This window comes from Lissotriton helveticus, chromosome 3_1 (assembly GCF_964261635.1).
Source record: "Lissotriton helveticus chromosome 3_1, aLisHel1.1, whole genome shotgun sequence".
Classification (NCBI taxonomy): domain Eukaryota; kingdom Metazoa; phylum Chordata; class Amphibia; order Caudata; family Salamandridae; genus Lissotriton; species Lissotriton helveticus.
The window spans coordinates 950,417,637-950,445,090 of record NC_136061.1 but is presented as its reverse complement, the minus strand read 5'-3'; the positions used below and the strand labels follow the sequence as shown (position 1 = coordinate 950,445,090).

The window sequence follows — 27,454 nt, the reverse complement described above, 5'->3', positions numbered from 1 at the left end:
GTCTGGGAGTCCTTCTCGAAGGATCCGCTGGGCTCTCTGTCCTTGGATGCAGCTGCGGCCGACAAGGTTTTTGGCGCCAGTGCTCCCTTCGAGGACTTCGACTCAGTTTTTTGAGAGTCTGATTCAGACCTTCGATGGTCTGTCGGGGCTTTTGGGGTCGACGACTCTCCTACCTCTTTAGAAGTTTTCTTATCGGTCTCTACGACCGTGTAGCCGCCGTTTTCTCCGGCGACGTGGTCTTCTTCGTCGGTCGAGAGTCCCAGGTCTCGAAGGGACGTTGGTTGGCCCTTCGCCTGCATGGTGTAGTTGGCCCTTCTCTGTCGCTCACGGACGCGGAGAGTCTTCGGTGTGAAGGCCGAGCAAGCATTGCAGTCCTTGCTATCGTCGACCGGTAAGCAGAGGTTGCAAACCGGGTGCTGGTCCTTCTGCGCGTACTTGTGGTGGCAGATACGGCAGAATTTGAAAGGGGTTTTGTCCATTTCTCGCGCTCAGGGGGCCCCCTGTATGCGCATTCTCCGTTGGACGTCGAAGTTCTCGAAGTTCTCCTTCTTCTTCGTCGTCCCGGCTTATATATGTTCTTCTTCGTCGTCTTCTCAGTCTTTTCCTGCAAAATTCGACTCTTCTGTGTCTATTCCCATCCAAAACTCTGGAGCCTCTCAGGAACGATCCAGACCTAACGGCGGAAAAAAGAATATGAAGATGGCGCCCAAGGGTGGGAGCTTCCGCAGAAAGCGTGCCGACGTCACGGAAGGACATCAAAAGGTGGAACGTCGACGCCCACCTGGGATACGAAAAAAAACCCAAAGAAAACACTACGATTCCGGACCCAACCACTAGACCGCGGAATAATGCACAGCATAGTGAATCCAGAAAGATTCACGCTGCAAAACCTGAGAGCCTCAGAACTTGATTTAGGTATGCGTTTCAGCCATAACATGCTTTGGTCTTTCCAGGTGAAGAAGAGTAGTAAGAATTTATGCCATCATGTGTCTGAAATACAGTGACTTTACTGAGCGTCTAAAACTAGGCTGATCCTATCCGCTCTAAAGATTTATAATGTGAAGGCGGAAGGTAGTGCCCCTCATGGAGCAGAGCTGTAGGGTTATGCAGGATTATCCGATTAGTGAAAAAGTGAGAACAATTTTCTAAGATGCTTGATTGAGCTTCCGAAGAGTATGCCCCTGTTGTGCCTATGCTGCGATCTGCATTTAAAACAGATTTATAAAGCACAGCTAAGACGAGTTTAATTTTGGAGAGGACTAAAGTCCTCACCTGCCCTAGTGGAATAGTATAATGCTTTTAAAGAAATAGTTGAATTAAACGAGAACCATAGGATCCACTAGATTTGGTTGATTAGAGAGATCCTCTCTCTATTCGGCCTTGAGGAATACTGGACTGATTAGGGCTGCCCCTTGATTCTTCCCAGAGCTGCACTTAAAGAAGCTTTTCAGAAATGGGCACTTGGGATGAGCAATATCAGAAAAGGAGCTTTAACTGCTGCCTTTTTATATCTAAAATCCCACAGCATGTGTACACCTTTTTTTAAACTACACTCCGCCCCTTTAGCTAGGCAACTGTATATCAGGTTCAGACATGGTACACTTCCTTTGCATTTCCTTTGTACAAAATGGAAATCTAAGTAGACAAGAGCATGGCTTGTTCAACAAACCAGCATCCAGATGAGAACTTGCAGCACTTTTTTTTTGCCCTGTGAATGTAAAACCCAGGATGTCCTGGATTCTTTCCAATCTGTAAGTAATTGGGGGCTAGGTAATGTGTAGTGGCCCTAAGGTTCTTGCGAGCAGAGACAAAAGAATGCATTGTCTGAGCCCTGGCGAAATACCTCCAATAGAGCTAGAGTACCAGGGCAAAGTCGCTAAAGCATTCAGAGACAGAAAACCAAATTGAAGATGGACTGGGGGTGGATTATTTTCTTCTGTTGTGTTCAGAAAATGCCTTTTAAGACTAGGTGGTCTGGAGCTGTACAAGTGTCCTTTTTTCTGTACAAGTTTTATGATATGTAGGATAAACTAGATAGCAAAGGAATGGTTTTAAATTTGGACAAGGAGGATATTTTTGTTATATACGGTCAATCTATGTATTGTATATAATCCTTTAATTTTAAATTAATGATTGTTGTATTTTTATGGTTCACATACCAAATAAGGCTTATTGATTGGATTGATACAGCATGTCTTGAGAGACCGCGCACGCGCTTCCTAAGTGAGACCTAAAAACCATATGGGAAGTAAAGGTGGCCACTCAACAAAAAGCAATGGCTGAAAATCTACCAAATGCAGAAGGAAATAAATTGGGCATGCTTCTGTATGTAAATAAATGAACGAAAATCTAATATCACAAGGGAAAACAGAGTCTCAGAAGAATCTTTGATGAGGCATGTAGAAGAGCTATATGCAGATCAACTTAGCAGAATTGTCAGGTGCAAGGGACTGGAGGCTGCAGAACAGATTAACAGACAATATCCAGTGCCTGACCGCCCAGTCCATTGTAGGCAAACTCAAAGCAATGAAAAATGACGGTGCTGCAGGGTCCAACTGTCTGCCGGGAAGTATATTTAAATGGGCCTCAGAGGGATGGGCAAAGGTGTTAACCCCCACCCTTTTCAATCACACCTTTTTATTTGGAAGGGGTCAATTCTCTGCCAAATACTCAGGGTAGGGGACACAACAATTCCATCAAATTACCTCCAGATAGCACTGTTAGACCTAGAGGCTAAAGCTTTCTAGAACACTACCTAAACAGCTGAAGGCCTGGGTAGTGAAAAATAATGCTTTGCCTTTTTTTCCAAACTGGGTTACAAGCCGCAGTATCAATGGATAATGTCATTGCACTTGCAGCCCGAGTTGCCTAGCGGTACAGAAAGATTAGCCACCACTTTTCTGCTGCTTCATTAACTATAGTGCTGCATTTGATCGGGTGGATCGCCCAACGCTATGGTCAAAATTGAAAATGTGGGGCGTCCCGGCAAAACTTCTATGGGCAATTATTGCCCTGTACTCTGCCACATGGGTATGAGTGAGAAGAACAAGTTACTTACCTTCGGTAACGCTTTTTCTGGTAGATACTATATCTGCCTGTGGATTCCTCACCTTGTGAATACCCCTTGCGTCAGCAACATTCGGAAATTCTTTTTTCGTAGCCTCGCGCCGACGTTGACTCCCGACGTCATAGAGACACGACCTCGCTCGCGACTCCGCTGACGTCACCGACGCCTATAATAGGCCCACGCCGGCGTGATGACATCAGTTCCGCCCTTTTTTCCGTGCCATCGAGGCACACGGACGGACCAATGACAGTAGAAATATACAAGTATACATAGTACACAATAATCAAGGCAAAACACACAGTGTTAAGCAAAAGCAGGAAAGCAATTGGAACATTTCCTTGACAATAAAATATATATACATTACATTACAGTAACCCTGGCATAGAAGAGTGGAAAACAGGGAGGCGGGTGGGTCAGTGAGGAATCCACAGGCAGATATAGTATCTACCAGAAAAAGCGTTACCGAAGGTAAGTAACTTGTTCTTCTGATAGATACATCTGCCGTGTGGATTCCTCACCTTGTGAATAGAGTCCCACAGCAGTCCCCACTCCCGGAGGAGGGTGTCTACTCTTCTAGACCAGGAAATCCTGAAGGACAGAGCGTGCAAAGTGACCGTCCCTCCTCACTTCGGAATCCAAGCAGTAATGCTTCGCGAATGTGTGGAGGGAAGACCAAGTTGCTGCCCTACAAATATCCTCAACAGGTACAACTCTAGCTAATGCAGAGGATGAAGACTTAGCCCTTGTAGAATGAGCCCTTATACCCTCTGGTGGTTCCTTACCGGCCAAAGAGTAGCAGATCTTTATGCAGAGGACAATCCATCTCGATAAAGTTCTCTTATGGACCGACCTTCCTTTCTTGCAGCCAGCAAATCCAACGAAGAGCTGGTCTTCCAAGCGAAAGTCCTTGGATCTGTCCAAGTAAAAGGACACCGCCCTCTTAGGGTCCAGACGGTGCAGTCTCTCTTCCTCCTTGGAAGGATGAGGGGGAGGATAGAAGGTAGGAAGGGTAATGGACTGCCCTAGGTGAAAGGGAGTTACCACCTTAGGCAGAAAAGCAGCCCTGGTCCTAAGAACCATTCGATCAGCATGAATGGTCAGGAAAGGGGGCTTGGAACTAAGAGCTTGAAGCTCACTAACCCTCCTTGCCGAGGTTATTGCAACCAGGAAGACTGTCTTAAAGGTAAGAAGCCTCATGGGACATTTGTGGAGAGGCTCAAAGGGAGCACCCATCAAAAAGGTCAATACAAGATTCAAATCCCACTGAGGCACAATAAAAGGTGAAGGAGGGAACATATTAGTGAGACCCTTCAAAAACCTTAAGACCACAGGAGACTTAAAAAGAGAAGGCTGGTCAGGCAAACAGAGAAAAGCCGACAGCGCCGACAGGTAACCCTTCACCGTGGCAACCGCAAGACCCTGCCGCGCCAGAGAAAGGGCAAACTGGAGAACATTAGACAAATGGGCCTTCAAAGGATCAACAGACCTTTCCCCACACCACGTGACAAATTTCGACCATCTATAAGAATAGATGGACTTAGTGGAGTCACGCCTGGCTGACAAGATGACATCCACAACGTCAGGCGGAAGGGAAAAGGAATTCAGGTTGCCCCGTTCAATCTCCAGGCATGAAGGTGCAATGTCTGGAGGTGGGGGTGTAGAACCTGCCCCTCCATCTGAGAGAGGAGGTCTGCCCTGAGAGGGAGACGGAGCGGCGGGTGAGAGGAGAGGTGGAGTAGATCTGTATACCACACCCTTCTTGGCCAATCCGGGGCGACTAATATGACTTGGGCCCGGTCTAGGCGAATCTTCCTCAGAACCCGAGGAATCAAGGGTATGGGGGGAAACGCGTAAAGGAGTTGACCTCTCCAACTCAACTGAAACGCGTCCCCCAAGGCTCCTTGCATCGGATACTGGAGACTGCAGAAAGACAGGCAGTGCGCATTCTCGTGAGTGACGAACAGGTCCACCCGAGGAGTCCCCCACATCCGAAAGATGTCGTGAACCACCTCCGGGTGAAGCCTCCACTCGTGGTCGGCAGAGAACTGCCGACTGAGACTGTCTGCACGAACGTTCAGAACTCCGGCGGGGATGATTTGCCATCAGACAAATCTGATGGTCCTGAACCCAGGACCAGAGACGCAGAGCCTCTCTGCAGAGACACTGCGACCCCACTCCTCCCTGCTTGTTGATGTACCACATCGCGGTCGTGTTGTCCGTTAGGACCTGAACAGACTGACCGCGAAGGGAAGGGAGGAAGGCCTTGAGCGCCAAACGTATCGCCCGCAATTCTAGAAGGTTGATGTGAAGCAACCTTTCCTCTGGAGACCAAAGGCCCTTGACCTCCAGATCCCCCAGATGAGCACCCCACCCGAGAGTGGATGCATCCGTTATCACCGTGGCCACCGATGGGGGAAGTTGAAAAGGCTTTCATTGGGACAGATTGCCTTCCACGCCCCACCAAGACAGATCCGCTGCAGCTTCTCTGGAGATCCTCACTGACTCCCTGAGATCTCCGTTGTGCTGATACCACTGCTTGCGGAGGCACCACTGGAGCGCCCTCATGTGCCAGCGTGCATGGTTGACCAACAGAATGCATGAAGCCATCAGACCGAGCAGGCGAAGGACCTTCAGGACTGGAACGACCGCTCCATTGTAAAATAAAGGAATCATCTCCCGTATGTCGCGAATCCTTTGAGGGGGAGGGAATGCACGACATACGGTTGTGTCCAGTACCGCACCTATGAACAAGTTGCGCTGGGAGGGCACCAGGTGAGACTTGGGTACATTTATTGAAAAACCCAACCTGTACAACAACTGGGTTGTCTCTCGCAAATGATGGAGCACTCTCTCTGACGACTCCGCCTTGATCAGCCAGTCGTCCAAATAAGGGAACACTGGAACCCCTGATCTCCTGAGATGCGCCGCCACCACTGCCATCACCTTGGTGAAGACTCGAGGCGCAGTAGTAAGTCCAAACGGAAGGACCGCAAACTGGTAGTGCTGCGATCCCACCGTAAAACGGAGATATTTCCTGTGCGACTTCAGGATTGGGATATGAAAGTAAGCATCCTGCAAGTCGAGCGACACCATCCAGTCTTCTTCTTGCAGCGCCTGAAAAACCTGAGCAAGGGTGAGCATCTTGAATTTCTCCTGCTTCAGATAGAGATTCAAGATCCTGATATCCAGGATCGGACGAAGCCTGCCATCCTTCTTCGGAATCAGGAAATACCGGGAGTAGCACCCCTGACTCCTTTCCTGCTCTGGGACCACCTCTATCGCACCTTTCCTTATCAGAGTCAAAACTTCCTCTTGCAGAAGTGACAGATGCTCCTCGGAGCAATACCCTTGGCAAGGAGGGAAATTGGGAGGGAATTCCCGAAAGGGAAGGGCATACCCATTTTCTACAAGATTGAGAACCCAAAGATCTGACTTAACCGATTCCCAATCCTGTAGAAAATGGGTAAGCCGACCCCCAACCGGACCCACATGATCCTGAATGTCGGATCTAGGGCTGCTTCTCAGGGGCAGGGGAGTTGGAGGAAGTGGAGGAGGAGAGGCCTGATGTCCACGAGGACGAGCTCTCTGCTTTCCCCTATATGTCCTGTACAAGGAGTTTTGCTGCTGCTGCTGCTGCTGCTGGCCTTGCCGGAAATTCCTAAAGGAAGAGCGGCCAAAACCCCTGAATCTTCTGCCAGTTGAAGAGCCTCTCATTTGAAGACCCAAGGATTTAGCAGTCGCCCTGCTATCTTTAAACCTCTCAAGGGCCGCATCAGCCTTCTTCCCAAAGAGGCCTGAACCATCGAAAGGAAGATCTAATAATGTCGCCTGAACATCAGCCGAAAAGTCAGAAGATTTCAACCAGGCAGACCTCCTAGTAGCGACAGCAGTGCCCATAATGCGTGCCACAGAGTCTACAGTATCCAAACCGCTCTGAATGACCTGGCGAGACGCCGCCTGAGCGTCAGAGATGACTTCTTCAAAATCCTTCCTGCTGTCATCAGGAATTTTTGGAACAAGAACACGCAAAGAGTCCATCAGCGCGTGTAAATATCTCCCCATCAAGCAAGTGGCATTTGATGACTTCAATGCCATACTGGCAGAGGAGAAGGACTTCTTTGCCACCTGATCCTGCTTCTTTGCCTCCTTCTCAAAAGGAACCTGAGGGAAAGCACTAACGTTCTTTTTGGAGCACGCAGCCTGAATGACCAAACTCTCCGGTGAAGGGTGAGAGGTTAAAAAGGCAGGATCCTCAGGGGCAACCCTGTATCTTCTGGCTACACTTTTAGAGACAGCTGGAGCCGACAAAGGTTTTTCCCACACCTCTAGAATGGGCTCTGTCAGAGCATCATTGAAAGGAAGAAGAGGTTCCACCACTGAACTCGGAGAATGCAATACTTCAGTCAGAATATTAGATTTGAATTCTGCTGTAGGCAAAGTCAACTTAAGGAGACTGGCAGCCTTCCTCATAATTAAATGATAGGGTTGAACGTCCTTAGAAGGAGTGCTAGAACCTGAGGGTAACTCCCACTCTGGAGAGAAATCCAGGCTTCCTGCGTCTGCCAAATCCTCAAAAGCATCTTCATCCAATTCACCCTCTTCAACGTCAGATTGTGAATCCAAAAACCTCCTTTCATCCAGAAGGCGTTGAGCCTCTCTTCTGGATCTCATCTTGACCCGTTTTGCTATCGGATCCACCACCGGCTCCGACGGATTCAGAATAGACGTCGGGATCGAACCCGAAGGCTCAGAGGGATGTGTTCGAGGACGACTCGGAGCAGGCGAAGCCGGAACCGGCGTCGACGGCTTCGGTGGAGCCGGAAATGCCACGGCGGTGTCGGAGCCGGCATGTAAGGCATAAACGGAGCTGGAGGGTAGGAGTGAGGGACTCCTAAGCTAAAAGCTAAAGGACCCATGGGACCCGAAGGTGCACCAGAGGGGTACCACGCCCTCGAAAAGACTCCGTACATCGCGTTGAGAAACGCAGAAGGGTCCTGGCCTGGGGCAGGAAATGGTGGATGAAAACCTTCAGGCCTGTCCAGAGGAGCGTTCGGATTCGGCTCACCTAAAGGCGCGGAACTCCCATCCTCACGAAGCTCCTCCTCATCTCGGGCCGGGGACGGCGCCGGAGACGGACTCGGAGCCGGATTCGGAGCCGGAGTCGGAGTCGGAGCCGGAGACGGCGCACGTGACTCAGAAGGGGAGGCCTCACCTTCAGGTTCTGGATCCGAAACATCAAGGGTCACCACCTTCGAACGTACCTTCTTCGGTGACCCCGACCTCGATCCCGACTCCTTACCAGAACGACGTCGGGACTCATAGTGGAGAAGTGTGGCTCAGTGGTTAGAGGCGGCAGACCAGGAAGCTGAGATCAGCCGTGGACCAGGGTTCGATTCCCCGCCTCGGCGGGTCTCGGGCTCAAAAAAATTCCACGGACTCGACAATTCTCGCTCCGGTGCCCACTCGACTCACGGGGTCACACTCTGCGACTCTGGGCAATAGCTTGCTTAATCTCCACTACAGCCCCTCGCGGTGGGATGCCTGGCTTTCACCTTGTGAATACCCTGCTGGGTATCTCTCACAGGGGAATACCAGGACGGGTTCCCTAAGCAAGCGCCTTGAGACCCCTGGGTGAATCGTGCGCTATATAAATCGAAATACATTTACATTTACATTCATGTCTCCTCTTCTTATGTATTCTCTTTTTCGAAACACGATCAGAAGTCGACTTCGAAGACGACCTTCCTCGAGATCCAGACCTCGATCTCGACTTCGACCTCGCCCTTCGAGAACGAGACCTCGACGATTTCTCCTTTCCAGCTTTCATCTTAGCCACCAGCAGCTTCGCCTCTCTTTCTCTCAGGGCTTTCGGGTTCATCTTCTTACACGAAGAGCAGTCATCCACATCATGGTCCGAACTCAAGCACCAGATGCAGTCGCTGTGAGGGTCGGTGATGGACATCATCTTGCCACATTCTCTGCATGGCTTAAAGCCGGTCTTTTTAGAAGACATTGTCGAAGAAACAGGATACAAAGAAGCAGAAAAAGGTAACAATATAGGCAACAAAGTATCCGTTGGCTACAGAGATTCCCGATAACCGTTAGCGTCGACGACGCGGAAAAAAGGGAACTGATGTCATCACGCCGGCGTGGGCCTATTATAGGCGTCGGTGATGTCAGCGGAGTCGCGAGCGAGGTCGTGTCTCTATGACGTCAGGAGTCCACGTCGGCGCGAGGCTACGAAAAAAGAATTTCCGAATGTTGCTGACGCAAGGGGTATTCACAAGGTGAGGAATCCACACGGCAGATGTATCTATCAGAACAGGACCTCGCACTGCCAACCCCAAAATCACACGTGCTGCGGGCTGAAGATGGGATGCGTTCTTGTGAACCCTTCTTTTCAATCTATATACCGCAGATGTGGTGAAAGCTCTGTGTGGTGGTTGCCAGATTCCCTCATTTGCCTGTCCAAATTACATATACTGCAATATGCAGAAGATATAGTGGTAATGGACCACTCTAAAGTCAGCCTACAGCGCCTTGAGCAGCCTTCACATATGTAACAGGAAAAACCATCTCACAATAAACCCAAACAAGACAAATGTCCTGATTTTTGTGCGCCACAGAAACATCTTACATGACATATGGGGAGTAAGATCATTAATTCAGCAGTGGGCCCATATAGCCTCCTTCAAAAAGAAAAGTGCAGCCATTGCATACAGTATTAACTTTCTGAACAAGAAGTTAAACAGTACTTCAGCAGCCTCCATTCTTAGGGTCATGAAGGAGACTCTCCTCCCCATGCTGCAATATGGCCACCAGGTCTTCCCCATGGCCTGTGCATCTAGCCTGGTATAAGCAGTGTACAGGCTTCCCAAAAATATTTCACCTGCCTAGTTATTTCCGTAGGACAAGACTTCGAGTGGAATTTGGGTCGGGAATCCTTAGCCTGTCAGTCAGCTATCTTGAAATCCAATAATCGGGTCTTGAAAGCACGAGCTGACTCGCTCAAAGCCTGTTTAAAGATCACATTCGAGACCCCAAACAATCCCTGGCATGAGCAAGCGCTAAAAGGAATTCCCTCCTTCCAAGTCAATGCTTCAGTGTTAAACTCAGAGGATGGGACCTCTGACCTCTTGGGGAAGGGTAATGAATAGCCAACTGAAATCAATTTTGAAACTTCAGGATATCGCCCTTCTAAAGACCTCAGCTATCCTACTTCCCCCTGAACAATTCGTACAAGGTGGGGCAGCCACAACCCTATCTACTGAATGCCATCAATGGACAGGCGTGCAGAGACATTCCGTACATGCGCCTACTTGGCATACCAGTTACTGATTTCAATCCGGCATGGGCTTGTCAGCGGGAGGGAAGGGCCTGTTCGCTATGCAATTTTAGGGAGTCTCCGCTGCACCTTCTGCGTTGCTGTACTAAGCTGGATGCTCCTAGGAGGTCTTTGCTGAAGCCAATCTTTCTGACCCTGGGGGAAAGCACCTACCTGGACGCATCATCTCTATGTTTTACCCAATCCGGTGCAAGAGCCTTACTGAGGTGTGGGAGTCCAGCTTCAACCAAGAACACAGAAGCCCCATCAAATTAACTCCAACCAAAAGTTGATAACGGACTACCTCGCACCGAATCCCTGAACTGAGACAAAACTGTGGCTAAGAGATACATGGACAAATTAATTTATCGTGGGAGGGGCAGGGGGAAAGGTTTTCACAACTTACCTGAGCAGTTGCCGTCCACTGCTCTCTTCCTCTAAATCATACGAGCTGGAGACGGATTGATGGAGCAAGGTTTCATAAGTACAGAAACTTGTTTGTATTCCATCCTCTCGAAATAACGTACAACTTATTAATCAACATGTATTGTAAATACTAAAACTTGCATTTCACGACATTTCTAGTAAGTGGGGGAAGCTTGCATATGTGTTTTTACTAACAGTTACCCTAGTGTCTTAAATGGCCACGAAAACGCAGGAACCTTTCTGCGCATGCATCTGCCACATCTACGTGGTGTGACGTATCTTTTGCTTTTGGTGGGAAACTCTTGCAGCTGCGCAAGAGTGCCAAGATGGCCGCTTCATGCTTTGCATACTAATGCACCTGCTCTACCTAAAACTTGTGTGTTCTGCTTAACCATTAACACTATAGTTAACTTAAAGTAATGGGGATAGAGTAGAAATAAGTGGTATACAGTGCATTAATTTATTTTTGCATTCTAATATGTCTCTCTTTGACTTTGTTATTAGCTCGTATTTGGGCCTGAAGGGTGTCGCAAACTCCATTTTAAAAAGAATGCGTCTGCGCAGATGATCCCAGAAATCCCTGAAGTCATTGTCATGGAATGACTGCCAAGACCCATCTTACCCACGATGTTCCTGGGAAACTGACTATTTGACCTCAGGAGAGGAAGAAATATGAACTGTATCAAATACAATGTATATGATTTGAAACCAAAGTTGGTGGGTGGAATAAAAGTGCATGGGAAAGTAAATTATAGGCGAGAACATTGATCAACTATATCGAATGAAAATGATCTCATCTTAGTATGGTGTGATGACCTCTCCTCGTCTTTCTGACCAATCAAATGAAGAGAACACATAGAATTTGCAACATTAAGGGGGTGGTACACACACTGAAATGGTATAACTAAGGTAGGTATAGTCAGTTAGATTAGCTGACTTGTCACAGACCTGTCACTGACCCAACGTATGCTGGAGGAGAATCGAGAGCAGAGTGCTGGTCGAGCACTCTGACAGAAGAATTATAAGTTTGCTGAAGAAGAGTCGGGGTCCAAGAAATAGCCGTAGAGAGGGGTGCAAAGCTGGTGTTGCACTTAGCGGAGGTTACCTATCCTGTTCTGCACCTGTCCTGTCTTGATTAGTCGGGAGCCATTCTCTTGTCCCAGCCAGTGGCCAGGGTTGGTCATTGCACCATTCTAGGTAAATATAATCCATGTGGTATGTCCTTGTGCCGTTTCCCTTTCTTACCCTTCCCAGGTACCAATGTTTAAAGGCATCTTTCTAAAATCCTGCAAGATGTATGTTTTAATAGTTATTTTCTTACTTGCAAAGTTTCTGATCATTCAATTGTGGCCTCTGACTCCTAGAATATTGCATAGATAAAGTGTTTAAAACTTCTCCTGAGTATGTGGTTATTTCCATAAAGGTAAATGTCCAAATTCGCTACCTATTATTCTAACTCCCTTGATCCCTAGGACTTGGAGCACAGGTGACAAGGATTGGTAAGTCATGGTGTACAGGTATACGTCCTAAAGTGAATACAATTTTGATAGGCAGTAAGTTGAAGCAGGATTACCGGTTCAAAGTGTGAATGTTTATGGGCCCAGATGAGTATGATTAGGCTATCTGGTTTTAGGTTTAAACCTATAATAACTGATAAAACCCCACCGAAAGGAAAATAGCCATTACCGGTGTAAACATATAAACACTGAAAAAACACCTTTGCAATCACAAACTAAGTGCCATTCAAAGAAAGGAAAAGATGAGTGAAAGCCATTTTTATTTATTCCTGAAGGGACCAATACAATGTAACTTTGTTATACAAGGTGGCAATCAGAAAGACTGGCCTAAGATTATTCTGCTTGAGGTTTGTTTTTTTGGTATGTCATTAAAACATTGTCTCTTCTTCCTTCTGCTTTTTTCAGTTTTGTGGTCTTTGGTCTAAAGATGCATTGTTTAAAAGAATGTTTAGGTCTTATTTAGTTATTTTATAAACTGTAGAGAATCAGGAAATATCAAAATCATATTTGAAATTTTGGCTACATTTGATTTCACCGATAGGTAAAATGGCTGGATTCATAAGAATCTTTCCTAAAATGTAACATCATATTTACCTGCAAACAGAGAATGGGTGAACTCCTTAAATACATCAGCCCCCTTTTCTAGTGAGTCAGTATTGCTTGCAAGTGAATTGCCAAACACCCCAGTCTTTAAACATTCAATGCAAGATGTAGTGACAGGTATATGTGAAAAGAATGTTGTCACCAAGCATCTGAGATAGTGGTGAAAACATGACACCAGGCATTTGGTAAACATGGAACACAGTGTCACTTGGAATGCTGCTGAAAAAAGTTCCTACCAAGTTCGATAAAGATTGGGGTGATTTTGTTTGTATTTGCAGTAAAGCAGCTACGTATATAAAAAAGTTGTGTGATGGCCTGTCAAAATCGATACCGGAACTGAAATGCTTCCCTGTAAGAGATCCTTGTCACTTGCTAGATGGTATGCTGAAAGCATCTTTACAATTTTCACAGTTAATGAAGAATACTATTGACTTTGTAGTAGATTCTGGTGCAGTAAACATTTATTTGGTCCTTATATACCCTGTGCACACGCTTCATTTACACATGCACTATCAGTGCAGAAAGCAAGCAATAATTAAAATTAAATTAAAAATCCATAAACACCAGAAAAAAAAACTTTTCTGTTTATTTAATGGCGCGAAAATGTGTAACCACTGATAACCACTGTTTTTTAAGGTATTGAAAAAACTGAGAAAACCCCACCAAAATTTACCAAAAATAGAAACTGAAAACAGGAAAGCCTGAGTATGATTATCTGGACTGGTAATCCCGCGCCATCAGGATCATTGTTCGCTCAGGCTATAAATCTTTCTCATCTCTGTAAAACCCCCTGTGCTCATTAATCCATCTAACAGCGGAGGGTTTTGGCTCAGGCTCCTACAGACCCCGCACGCAAGACTGTTACTGTTGTAGCAAAATGTCTTTCTGCACAACACAAAGCACTTTTGTTTTCATCGCCTTTGCTACTTATGCACTATGTACCATGTGGTCTCTCCATATGGGAACAACTGTTCCGTAGTTACTTTCTGTGCTCACATTAGGGTTCTAGTCCCATACCACACCCCCTCTGCACTTTGAATAGCACTTAATCTCCGGTCCTTCTGCTGCTTGTGTACTTTTGCTCAAGGGGTTCATTGGACATATTGGGTGCTGCGCAGGGTAAGGTATATCTTGAGATAATTGGACCGGCATTGCAATTAATTTGTGTTTTTTTGGAACTAGTAGCACTATGGTCTCTTGCAAACAATTTAACCCTTCTGCTTGCAACAGCCAACTGTAATACATTAGGCATTTTGACTTTGCCTTTTTTCAGGCGTTTGCGTTTGAGCCAAAGTGGTCCATAAATAATACTATTCTTTTCCCTTTTTCCTTTGTAATGGATTCAAAGTTGCTAAACACCAATCTTAATGTAATATGTAACCATAGTCTTTAGTGAGCAAATTAGCAAATAATTACTCATTTTATTCTCGTATTGACAACTTGTTATGGTTTTTATTAACCGAAACAATAACATTGACAATATGAAAACATAACAGCATGTATGTAACATGCATACAGCTAAGATGTGGTGTTACATCAAGGTCTTGTGTAATGAGATCTAAAATATTCAGTAGTTTCCTGTCAGCTGTGATTTAAAACTGGTTTGAATCACCTCTTGCAAGAAGAATCGACACAAAGGAATATATTCACAAAGAAAATCCAACATGCAGAATACATATTTAAACACAAGAGTAATATGCCTAAAAGACCGGCAGTGGCTGCTCTTAAAACGGGGTCCTCATCAAGGGATTTGATGCTACCCTGGATTTTTCCAAGAGAGGTTAGTTGAGAATCTCGCTCAGCCAGGGTTTCACATTTAAAGTTTTCAACATCAAAACTGGAAAAAACATCAGAATTGACTAAAATTGGACAATGCAGAAGGATATGCAAGTTTACAGTACCACTGGGCGAGTACCTGTTGTAAAAGGTATATTATCCATGTAATTTAGGACATTAAATAAGAAAGATTATTTTCTTAATGTAAAATTCGCCTCACATGCATGCATATACTTTGGAAAGGTTAACCAGGATGCAGCAAATTGGGGAGGAGGTAAATTAATTACATGGGTCAAATTCTAGCTGTAAAATCGAAACCCCAGAACTATGCACACGCACGGTATGGACTGCCTTTTCCTACTCCCATTATCAGCTAGATAAGCTTTTAAGCAGAAAAGTAAAGTTTGTGTACCTTTCACAAGAAGTTTATCTCTAATAGACACTCTGCGGGTAGAATCGGTAGCTGGGCTGGATGCACGAGTCCCTTTGACACCATCTTCCCGCTTTAGTTTGCTGGCCAGCGTTAGCATTACTGCTTCACCTACCAGAGAAAGAGGTACAGTAAACATGGTAACTTGCAGTTATTCATAAAGGTGTTTAGCCCTTCCACCAACTATTAGAGCAAGTTGCAGTTGGGTCCATCAGAAAAATGTTGTCTGGACAGATGAACACAAAAACATTACTTGCTTTTGGATAGCTGACAACATTGTTCTATTACAGTATTTCTCTTTCGAGTAATGTACACAAAATATTTGAGATTCAATTGGAATGAGCAATCATTAACAATTCTAAAATGTCAAGCTTCTCTAAGCCCCACGAGTGGAGAGTTGTAAAGCAATGCCAAATGTATGAAGACTGTGGCTACATACAAAAAAACAATGTGAATAATGAATAAACCAAAGCAATACTTGAAGACTTAAAGGTACAAGCCTTTACACATTCTCACCACGCCGGTCATCACAGCACTACAATAGTACATATTAAGCGCTGCAAAGTTTCTTCAAGGTTCATGCAGTTAATTTTCTTCCATCTTTACAAAAGCACCTATTAAACGAATTCCAACTCATCACAAATGTGATGACGTTTACTATATACCATGTGACTGAATACAATGGAACTACACAGGCGTTTGTGGTCATGAAGATGTCAGGTCAGACGTATGCTTGACGTATAATTAAAGTCCTTGGCTGGATAGCTTGTATATCATTAAGTGCTGTCGCACTTAAGTCGATTTCTCCAACTGTCCTGTTAATTGCATGCTGGATGATCCAAAGTACAAGTGTACATTAATTAAATACACGAACAAGCAATGAGATGGGGAAATGTCTGCACCTCTTAAACGTGGGCTGCGTTGTGAATGCCTGAATTTGTCCAAAGAGGACTTGACTTGCGCACCACCCAAGCGCAAAGTATTTCTCTTGTTTCAAAATCCGTTTTGGCTGATCTAAAATTACCTTTCCTCGGATGTAAAAAAGTAATTTTGTATATTGTGTTGCTTGACGGTCGTTTTTGTGGTTTATTTTTCTATACTAGAAATACTTATAACATGGCCAGTCAATAAAACCCAGTCTTATTAGCATGCTATCTCGACAAGCAAAGAAAGGCATTAGATTTCACCAACATAGAAAGGATTCCTAGATCTAAAAATATTTTTCCAGTTGGCTGCATGGTAATCCTTTCTTATCTTGAAAGGTAGCCTCTTGAACAGCTCCACATACTCCCTGCTTTTTATTATCGGGTTGCCCTCTTTCCATACAGGGATCCTTATTTCAAGAAGCTGTCATTTTGGTTTGAATCTGCCCAGCCTCAAACGATTAAGTCACTTAAAGCACTTGACTTGGAGAAAACTCGGCACCAAATTCTGATATGGGACTGGCTGTACACAAGTCCGTCTTGAAATTCTGAAGAGTTTTCATGAAACTATATATAAGTAACATTATGACACCAAAACAATTTTACACTTTCATATGCTTCAACAGTCAATCAAGGGTACAATGGAGGAATTTTGCAATAAAACAGCAGTCTTTAGAAACTTAATAGTGAGTTAACTTTTTCACAATGGCACGGCTTCTTTGTTATAACATTATACCCCGATCAGATCCTCTTTTCATCCAGTTTACTTACACTAAAACCAAATCAACATTTTACAAGAATGATGAACTTTTAGCCAAGATGACAATCGTGTGCCTAGGAAATTTCGCCCTTCAGTGTTACCACCATGAATGCTATTAAGACCAACGTAAATTCCCTTCAACATTGATAACTGGATATATCAATAGGAGAATGAAAGAAAAAAAAAAAACAGCTACAAAAATCAGTCTATGTCCAAGTTTCAGTTCCCATTAAAATTGATCGAAAAAGCTTGGTTAATCTACAGTTGCACATTCGGAAACTTAATTGACTAAGACCATTCAATATACTTTCGACCAAGACATAGTACAGAAACAGGCCAGTCGTCTGGTAGTGAAGGATGTCCTGCACATTCTGAATTAGGATTCATACCTTTAGTTGCTACTCAACTATTTAGCATCTGTTGGCAAGATGGATTACAGAGGACTAAACCTTACGATCAATCAATCAATACGAGGGGATTTTAGCTGTAAAGTGCTAAAGCAGATGTCATCTTACACACTCAATATATCATGTTTCCTAAAGCTGGAATCCTTCAGGTCTGTTAATCTCAAACTTGTGGCATGCGTTATGGTTGGTTTAACCCTCTCGCTGCGGCGGCAAGTCCGCCGCAGTGCTAAGGGAGTGGGGCGGCCGCGGGGCGCTCCAACGCTTATGACGGAACCGCTCCGTCACGGCCCTCGGGTGGGCTGTGCTTGTGACGGAGCGGTTCGTCATGGCCCCGCCCGCTCAATGGAACACGCCGCGCAGGCGTGAAATCAGCGTCGCGCAGGCGCGGCGAGCGGGCCATGACGGAACCGCTCCATCACCAGCACAGCCCACCCGAGGGGCGTGACGGAGCGGTTCCGTCATAAGCGTGGGAGGGGTTAATCTTTTCACTCATGCTTTTTAACCTTTACATAAAACTATTAATATTGCTGGTAGCAGACTATATGGCTGCCCAGCTATAGCTCGATGACTCTATTTATATTTTCCAATATTATAACATAAGATTAATCTCTACCTTTATTGCCCTGGCTTGAAAAAGCCTCCTTTCTCAGAATCTAAACTACCTTAGTCCCACACATGAAATATCTTCATGTCTTTCAGCATGTATCGTGTAAAGTGTGGATTGAGCCCGTCTGTTTCCTAGGAGATTCTGAACAGGAGAAGCAGCTCCCCAGCCACCACCCCCAGGCCAGCAGACCTAGGACTGGGGATTGGCTATTAAGCTACCAGGCAACTCTGAGCCCTCCCCTCACACCAGCCCAGGCCCCTTAAGGCTTTGCTGGGTGCACCCCAAATCATTCTCCTCCATCTTGTGAGGTGCAGCCTACCTTTGCCCCAGATTGCAGTGAGCAGAGTCCAGGAAGTGGTAAGGAGGCAGACTAGTGCGGTCTCTTCCCCAAAACAAATATTGTTAAAAAAACACAATTTTCCCTTTCTGTGATTACTGCCTTTGCCTGTGGTTGTTACAGTTTAAAATTGTAGTTTTAACCTGCCTGTGATTGCATATTTTATCACCTGTTTTGTGTTTTAAACTTGTGTTTTTTCCTGCCCATGATTGCTTCCATTTAACATTTTGAATTGTGGGATTTGCAGTCCAAACTCTGTAGTTTATCCCTCTCATTCCTGGTGACAATTTAGTTTTCACTCCAAATTTCTCCTTTGCTTTGTGCTAAGACTTGTATGTTAAAACAGTGCACCACAGCCACCATTTTATGTTCACAAGCCAGTGAAACCAGCCCCCCTGCCTACACCCAAGCAACAGGGATATTCTACATCAGATGGTGCTTCTGTGAGCTGTTTAAACTGTGTTTACTAGGGACGGTGCACTTCGTTTTTTGGCCAGGAGAGGGAGTAAAGTTTTATTCAAATAGTATTGTTAGATTTCAAGTTAGTGAGGCCTTTACCTGCAGAAGTCCAAAGTGTGGATTGAGCCGGTCTGTCTCCTAGGAGATTCTGAACAGGAGAAGCAGCTTCCAACTCCCTGGCTAGCAAACCTACTCTGAGGTCGCTGGGACCTTATATGGTCTGCTAGTGGTTGGTACATGTTTACACTGATTGGTGGTTGTATCTGGTGATTCTATTAGATTAGGGTTGGTGTCCTCATTGGTTGGGTATTTGAGGATTCTGATTGGTTTCTAGGTCTGTGATTCAATCAATGTAGGGTTGGGGCTAGGGTTAGGATTTCTTTTGGAAGTAGGGACTAGGGCTTCCTGTGCCATTGGTTGCTTGGACTTGGATTGGGACTACTGGTAGGGCTAGGGCCTCTATTGGACATCGAGATCAGGGTTTTTGAACTGATTGGGTGCTTGGGCTAGGGCTAAAATTGGCTCTAAGGTCCTGGTCTCCTATTCGTTCTAGATTTTAGGGCTAGTGTTGTGGTTGGATAGTGTTAGGGCTAGGGTTCCTATTGGCTGAAGGGGTCACCTGATTACTAGGGCTATAAAAGGCCAGGGTTAGGGCGTCGAGGCTAAGGGCAGAGAGGACAAGGGCAGTTGCCTGTTTGAGCCTGTTAAGGGCAGAGAGGACAAGGGCAGTTGCCTGTTTGAGCCTGTTCTAGACTGACCAGGACCAGGGCCAGAAATGCTGCCCAATATACTTACCTCCTTTATGTATATATATATTTTCAATGTACTTATGGATCTATATATTTATCACTTTCTTCTAATTTAGCATTTCTAATACACTACCATATTTCTCAGCCTATACTTACTCAATATATCTTCTAGCCCAACCTTCTGACTCATCTCAAACTTCTTTCTACTACTCTTTCCAATGCACTACCCTATCTCTCATCCTATACATCTATCAATATGTCCTCTACATCCACTCACTCATTTATCCCAAACCCCATACAACTACTATGATACCCAAAATAACCCTTTCTAGACTCTCTCCTACTCTACCCTTGCATCATCTGACACCTCTTTTACTATACCGATCCCCTAAAACAAACCTTTCTAAACTCTTCCCTCTTTTCTAACCCTCCCCAACCCTGCTCAATCCAAATATCTGACTAACGTATCCACCACTAAAATTACTTTCATGTTTCACCTTACTAATTCAACACTAATCCTGATGGGTTCCAGAGTAGCGTGCTACTTGCGCTTCAAAACCCCATCAGGGGTAGCAAGTGCTATATAATATATACCCTTCTCTACCCAAATAACTGAATAACATATCCACTACTCAAATTACTTCATATTTTGCTATACTAATTTTCAACACTAATCCTTTATGGGATCCGGAGTGGCGTGCTACTCGCCAGAAAAACGCTTTAACACCCATCAGGGGTAACAAGTGTTACATGAATGCAAACCTTTCTTCCCCTTTTATCCCTCCGAAATCCTTCTCACTCCAAATAACTGACTAATATCCACCACTGAAATTACGTCATATTTCAAGCGCCAAGATGCTCCCTCCGGAGCGAACGTCGCGCTCTAGAAATACCACACAAATATCAAATATCAAATATGTAATCACCACTAATCCTTTATGGGCTTCCTGAATAAGGTGCGTCAACACCCCATCAGGGGTAACAAGTGCTATATAAATACAAACGTTTTTCTCCCTCTATCCTTCTGCTATCATTCCAAATAACTGGCTAACCTATCCACCACTTAAAATGTACTCACTATACTAATTCAACACTAATCCTCTATGGGCCTCGGAGTTCTGTGCTACTCGCCGAAAAAACGCTTTGATACCTCGTCAGGGGTAGTTAGCGCTATATAAATGCAATTACAATACAATACAATTACAATACATTTAGAGCTAAATTCCCACATGTCCAGGATATCAAAAATTGACTTCACCAACTACACCGCCTTAAAGAACTGAAGACTCCCATTCTCAACAAGGATTTTCGAACCATTTCCAAGACGATTTTTCTTGCAAACGTGAAAAGAGGAAATTGCATTTTGATGAGCATACCAAGAGCCCTTCAATTACATTAATAAAAGTTGAAATGTAATTGACTATCTATCTAGATACAGATAGAAAGACCAGGACCTGTTATATACGATTAATTCATCTTTGGTGACTATAGCTGGAGTGTAAGATAATGATTAAGATCTGCTACATAAGCTTACGCTGACTTATGTAACCAACAGCACTCTTAGCAGACAAACTAAGAATGGCTAGTGAATTTGAAATGTCTCACCTAAGAAAAGACCCATACACTTAGATGTCCTTACTTCAAGGACGTGAATTCTCTTCCTTGAAGAAATTGGATTGCCACTGAGATACAGTTTTTAAAGTCTATTGAAGAGTCTAGTGTTCAAGATACTTTTACACTTTCAAGGTTTTCCCGCTATAGTTCCACTGAACAAAATACCCCTATCAATTTGTGTGAATTGATACTTTACATTTTTTTAAATATTTTGGTTGAACATGGACAGTGACAGAAGATTATGGGTGCTTTCTTAGAATGGGATACGGCTACCAACTATATTGACGTTATTACATCTTATTTGCTATAGAGTTGTTACATGCAATCATGCTATGACGAAACTGCAGGTTTAGATAATTTGTTATGCAATAATTGTATACAATCACCCCTTGATTTTTGGAATTCTTTTTTGCTTTTTCCAGATACTAATATGGATGTTATCTGACCCTTTTCTGATTTTTCTATTCACTTGGGACTTAAATGATTTCGGATTTCTTTCAAATAACTCTGCATTTGAGATTTCACAACATTTGAGATTTCAACGAATTTATTCTGTACTGCCCGATTGAGATTTTTTTAAAGTAAAACCCTCTAACTTTTCCTTGTGATTTAGAACTCAGATGAGTGACCAGAGTTACTTATTTTACTACCCATCTAACTGGGTTAGGGAGGGAGGCTTTTTAAAAAAAAAAAAAAAAAAACATTTATATTCCGTGGGAGTTCCGCATGATGTAAAATTTCAGACTTTATAAATAGAGGTTTTCCTAAAATACTGAGCTACAGTTTTTGCTTCTTGACCATCCAACCTGTGAGCCTTCTACAATGCTTTTAAGGCTTATTTCATCTCCATCAACCTTCTGAGCCATGAGCATCTTTTCTTATATTATTATTCAACCAACACCTTCAAATGACCCTACTTGTTTGTTTTAGTACTGGTTTTCTTTCAAAATTGGATTTAAAAGAAATCCTGCGCATTTGTGTCAAGGCGCTGCACAAAAAAAAAAGTTATCATTTGGTCAAGCTTCATGCTGTACCCGTTCTTGCTATTCTGATCATACAACTATATTTGCAAAGTTGTCTTGCATCCTTTACCTAGCTGTAGTGCAGACACATTAATGATGGCAAGTTTCTAATTCCTTCAAGGCCAATATTGTTTTACTTTAAGGGTCGATGTAAACCATTTGCAGGTTGCAAGACTGAATTTAAACTTTTATTCTGTATTCAGCAATTTAAATCAAGGATATTTTCTATGTGATTATAAAAATAGCCTAGAAAACAACCTATTGTGTAGCACGTAATTTCCATTCATCAGCCAACACCAGGGCTACAGTTGAAGAGTAGCTGGTAGTCGATGCAAGGGTGTGCACTGACTTAAAGTGTTGACTTGACACTCCTATTAATACAATGGAGATCACTGCTTAGGAACCCGTAAGGTTCAGACCACTGGAGTTGAAATGAAGCTTTGAATCGCCTGCTGAGATTATATCCAAAGAGTGGCATGATCAACAAGTGGGAGCCACAAATTAATATAGGTTCAACAGTTTCATAGAACATGCAACTTCTTAGGAAGTTGGGGGGCTGTTTGGGATTTCAGCATACATATTAAAGTCCCCGAGTATTAATAAATTTGTATATCGTATTTGAACATGAAAAAGTAGCTCTTCCAGCCATGTAAAATATTCCAGGCTTTCTCTCCTGACAAATTAGGGGCATGGAAACTCAGCGATGTAATGTCATTCCTCATGGGAAACTGCGATCCAACCTGCATCTCCTTCCCACGCGGTTGTAGCATCGAATTTTATACCCAGCAGGTAGGTGATCTTTGAAAATGGGACCAACATACTCTGTAGATCAGGGTTCTGTTAGAAATGGTACCTGCAGATTTTCAATATGAATAAGCACTTTTTTTTTTAATTGCAGATCCGACATTGCAAAGGGCCGCCTGCCATTGCATTTTAGAGGTTACGTTTGTATTGCAAGTTGGAGGAAATGTGCCATGAATGGATAGGATGTAGAGATTCTTTTTACATAGGGCCTTTTCTGGTGAGTGGTCTAGATTGCAATTACTGGCCTGTAAAGTAAAGAGTATCTCAGTCTATCAAAACGTGCTTTCTAGAGGCAGGGTTGGAAATTGTTTCTACATGTGTTTAGATACTGAGGTGTTCCTCTGGTACCATGCATGCATAACAATGCCTACACATATTCCCCCTTTCTGGGGCTCCTAGTTAGCTCCCTTTACTTTGAATAAGGAGCCAATCAGCATGTGATTTCGGTCTGATGGTGAGCCAATTTGCTGTTCTCAACATGAAACTTTATTCCACAGTAACTAAGTATAAAAAGGAAGGAGGCAAGAGAAGAATTGGGCAATTCATTCCTAGGCATCAAAGTTTTCCAAAACTTCCTGACCATATTATACATCATTCCAGGAGGTTGCCTCTAACAAATATAGCGTCATTAGAAAGCCCAGGTTTCAACCCAACATATTTGCAATGCACATACATGGAGAATGCTATAAAGCTCACCTTAACCCTTGAGGAGAGTACCCCACCACCAGAATGAGGATGAAATAGATGCAGAGTATAGCAGTGGGTGATGCAGGGGGTTATTCAACATACCATAGTGGCCCTAGCATTATTGCTTAAAGGTCACATTTAGCTTTAATGGACAAAAGCAGGACTCTGTTCCTATCCAGGTTAAAGTGGTAGGTGCCAGAGCTGTGTAGCATTTTATGGTTTGATAGGCCAAGGAGATATAGGTATGTGGGACAAATGCCAGAAAAGCAATCTTTTTGCTCACATGCATATTCAAATTGAGGAAGAACCGAGTCCAGAGAACCATCCTAGTCCTGTGAAACAATGAGGGGATATATTGCACATAGAGTCTGATTCACAATTATGCATCTGGCTGATGAAACTGCCACCAATATGGCTACCTTCTATGAAGGGAGTTGTATGACGCAGATGGCTCAAATGGCTTGTGAATCAGCTTGGTGAGACTCTAGTAAGGTGCCAGGACTGGCAGAACACTGTACGTAGTGAACAAAATGCATTAGAACTATTACATGCATTGCCAGCTGCTATGGTTGGAGGATACATTTAGCAAGTATTCATATATCCAGGATTAGCCATGAAAGCTAAAAATGAAAACAGATTGATGTTCTTAATAAAACCTTATGGCAAGAGCCACAGCCATGTGCACTTAGGCTTTGGGGAATTTGCGGACTGCTGCCTAAACGCCGGTTTGTTGGAGGAAATGCCTAAACATTTAGCAGTCAACTTCTACTGTAAAATGAACTTAAGCAGAATGATGGCTAGTAGGAGTGTAACATTCTTCTCCCCCCTCCTTTCTCGAGTCTACTCTTCTTGGAAATGTGAGTGTGATTCCTCTACAGAAGTTGGAGAAGAATGTGGTTCCTCGACAGAAGGTGGAGTGGACCTGGGTACTCTCAGATCACTGAACACCCCAGACTCCCAGTTCTTCTGGAGAACTCCCAGACTTGGAGAGGTTGCGTAAATAAATATTGGAATGCTAAAGTCCAGTCCATTGTATAGTGAACTTGGACAACTCCGCATCCAAGTAGCCTAACAGTTGTTGATTTGTGTAGCAAAATAGCTTTTAAAGTTCGAACTGAGGCTTTGAAATCTAGGGTAGACGACTTTCTAGAAGATCTTCCACTCATGCGTTAAGGAGAGATGCCAGCTAAGGGTCCCTGCTCTGGTGTCCTCAAACTTCAATGTAGGAGAACACCAAGGTCTGTTGTAGTGTCCACTGCCATAGAGAATAGGCAGTGTGTCCCCAGGTTTTCTTACCTATAAGACAGGATGGTGGTGGTTTGTGTGAATCATCAACAACATTCATCTTAGGACTAAGCCTCAAGGCCAAACTGATTGCCTTCAGCTCTAACAAGTTTACAGGCAGAGACCCATAGTCTGTCCAACAAGACCCTGATGGAGAGCACCCCAGTGTGGGCCCCCTCCCATATTCTGGGGAGTCTGTGAGGAATGCAAGCTGCAGACAGGCAAGCTAGAAGACAGGCCAGAGTTTGGAAACACGTCCCCACTTTTCAAAGGATTACAAGCAAGGATGGACCAGATAAGTCAACTCACATCTGGTCTCAATTCTACATCGGGTGCAGCTGCAAGAGGCGTTTAGTGTATAGTATCATTCTTATATAGGATGGTTAAGTTTTAAAAATCTCTTAAATCAAACCTTGACAGTTTAGAGGTTCATCAAGAAATTAAAGAGTGCCTGGCTGAAGGCCATTACCTTTTCCGTGGAGAAGCGTGGCTCAGTGGTTAGAGGCGGCAGACCCGGAAGCTGAGATCGACCGCGGACCAGGGTTCGATTCCCCGCCTCGGCGGGTCTCGGGCTCAAAAATTCCACGGACTCGACAATTCTCGCTCCGGTGCCTACTCGAATCACGGGGTCACATTCTGCAACTCTGGGCAATAGCTTGCTTAATCTCCACTACGGCCCCTCGCGGCGGGATGCCTGGCTTTCACCTCGTGGACACCCTGCCGGTGTTTCTCACAGGGGAATACCAGGACGGGTTCCCTAAGCAAGCGCCAGGATGCCCTTTGGGTGACAGGTTTGTGCTATATAAGTACACCTACATTTACATTTAAATTTTTCTGAAGGAGACATGCTCTTTGGCAGCCTAGAGTTCAAAAATCACCCCTCTGAAATGTATCCTTCTGTTAGTGAGCAAAAAGGATTTAAGGTAAATGAAGAGACTCCAAGCTTGTACAGAGTTTCTAGGGACAGGGTTGAGGAAGTTTACACCCTCTGTGAGACTGTTCAAATTAGGCAGCTGTCTAGGTATCTGAAACAGCAAACCTTCTGCCAACATCACACAACCATCACAGAATCCAAGACCTATGACCCAAAGGGCAGCAAGGAGACTAAACGACAATGTCTTGTACTGGTAGCATAGGCTCCACCCACCAGCACCCACACAAACCAGAAGTACTTCTTGTGCCCCTTTAGAAAGGGCATTTGAACGTGGTAATTCTTTAGGCCTACTAAATAATTTTGAGTTCCTATACATTCAATGTGGGGTGGAGCTATTCTCAATTGTGTAGAAGTAGTGGGAATAAGTATCCCTGGCCTGTCTCCTATCTGGGTTGGGGGGGGAGGGGGTGAACCGAAGGGGGGGGGGAAGATTCTACTGCTCATAATGAGAAGCTTCAAAACCTTTTGCAAATGTTCCTGGGATACTAACCGAGGCCATGGTGGCCTGGATGGTGAAGGCTGAAGCAAAAAGACCTTTGGTGATCTGATCAGGGGTGATAGTGAAGGCGAAAGCCTTTCTCCTCAGTGGCACGAGTGTGTCTCTTGAGACTGCAGAGGCTTGGGTAGAGACTTTGCAATTCTAACGTCATTGTCTTTGCTTGCCAAGGAAGGAATTAATGATATTCTTAGGTCAAAAAGGATTACCTAGTCTTGGAAGATATGTGCTGGCTGGAAGAGAGAAGGTCTGGTCGGTACTGCTTTTATGGCACTTCAGCAAATTGCGGAGACTGAATGTCTTTTTGTTTGCCGACCTCATCTGTCATGGGATGGAAGAAGTTCTTTTCAACGAAGGGGGTGCTGACACAACCCACGATATTTGGTGATTGCTTACTGATCTTTGGTTAGGTGAGAATTAGTAGTCTTTTTTTTTATTGAGAGTTCATACAAGTTAAAAATCCATAGACTTATTAAATAGAGTACATATTATAAACAGGTCAAAGAACATTAAATTACATTGTCAATAGAGGATATATAAAGAAAACTACGACATTACACATCAGGGATAAATACCATATAAAGTGTAGGTGCTAAGTCTCTACAATTAAACATATCTCATCCAACTTTTTAAACTTTTTCAAAGCTGTAAAGTTATTGGGTAAAGTGCATAGTGCTCACAACTCCCTGTTGCACAGAACAGAAATCAATTAAAGTGCAGGTGCTGAACACTTCCGTATGGCTCTAACCTACCAGTTTTAACCGTTTTTTTCCCTCTTTTTCCCTAGAATAAATATCATTTAAAGTGCAAGTGCTAAACATTTAGGTATAATTCTAACCTGACAGTTTTAAACATTTTTTTCCCCTAATACTGGATTATAACCCCAATAGACTTCAGCGTTTCTCAAACGTTTTTGTGGAGCCCGATCTTAGTGCATTTTTTTTTCAATTCTTTGATTTCATTTAGTTTCGCTCTCCGTGCCTGAAAAGAGGTAAGTATATCAGGCAAGCAAGCATTGTACAATTAAAGATCTCGCCACCAATGGTGCGATGTATAGGCTTTCTTTTTTTAAAGTACTATCGGGGGAACAACCCAGAACTGCAATTGATGCATCTATGGCTATTAAAGGGTCTAAGGTGGATCGGAGATAGAGTTTAATTCCCTCCCACCGACCATTAATTTTTGGACATTCCCAAACAATATGCAACCATGTGCCCACTCCCTCTTT

The 27,454-nt window shown here is 44.1% G+C and overlaps 1 protein-coding gene across 5 annotated transcripts in view; it reads right to left on the bottom strand.

Moving 5' to 3' along the window:
* UBE2F (ubiquitin conjugating enzyme E2 F (putative)) overlaps nucleotides 1–27,454 on the bottom strand; it is a 1,146,915-nt gene that overhangs the window by 955,543 nt on the left and 163,918 nt on the right. For all 5 annotated transcript variants that reach the window (XM_078681318.1, XM_078681321.1, XM_078681319.1 and 2 more), the window contains one exon: nucleotides 15,126–15,254. In XM_078681318.1, the coding sequence (XP_078537444.1) occupies nucleotides 15,126–15,243 (118 nt within the window). In that variant the 5' untranslated portion in view covers nucleotides 15,244–15,254. The remainder of the gene's footprint in view (nucleotides 1–15,125; nucleotides 15,255–27,454) is intronic.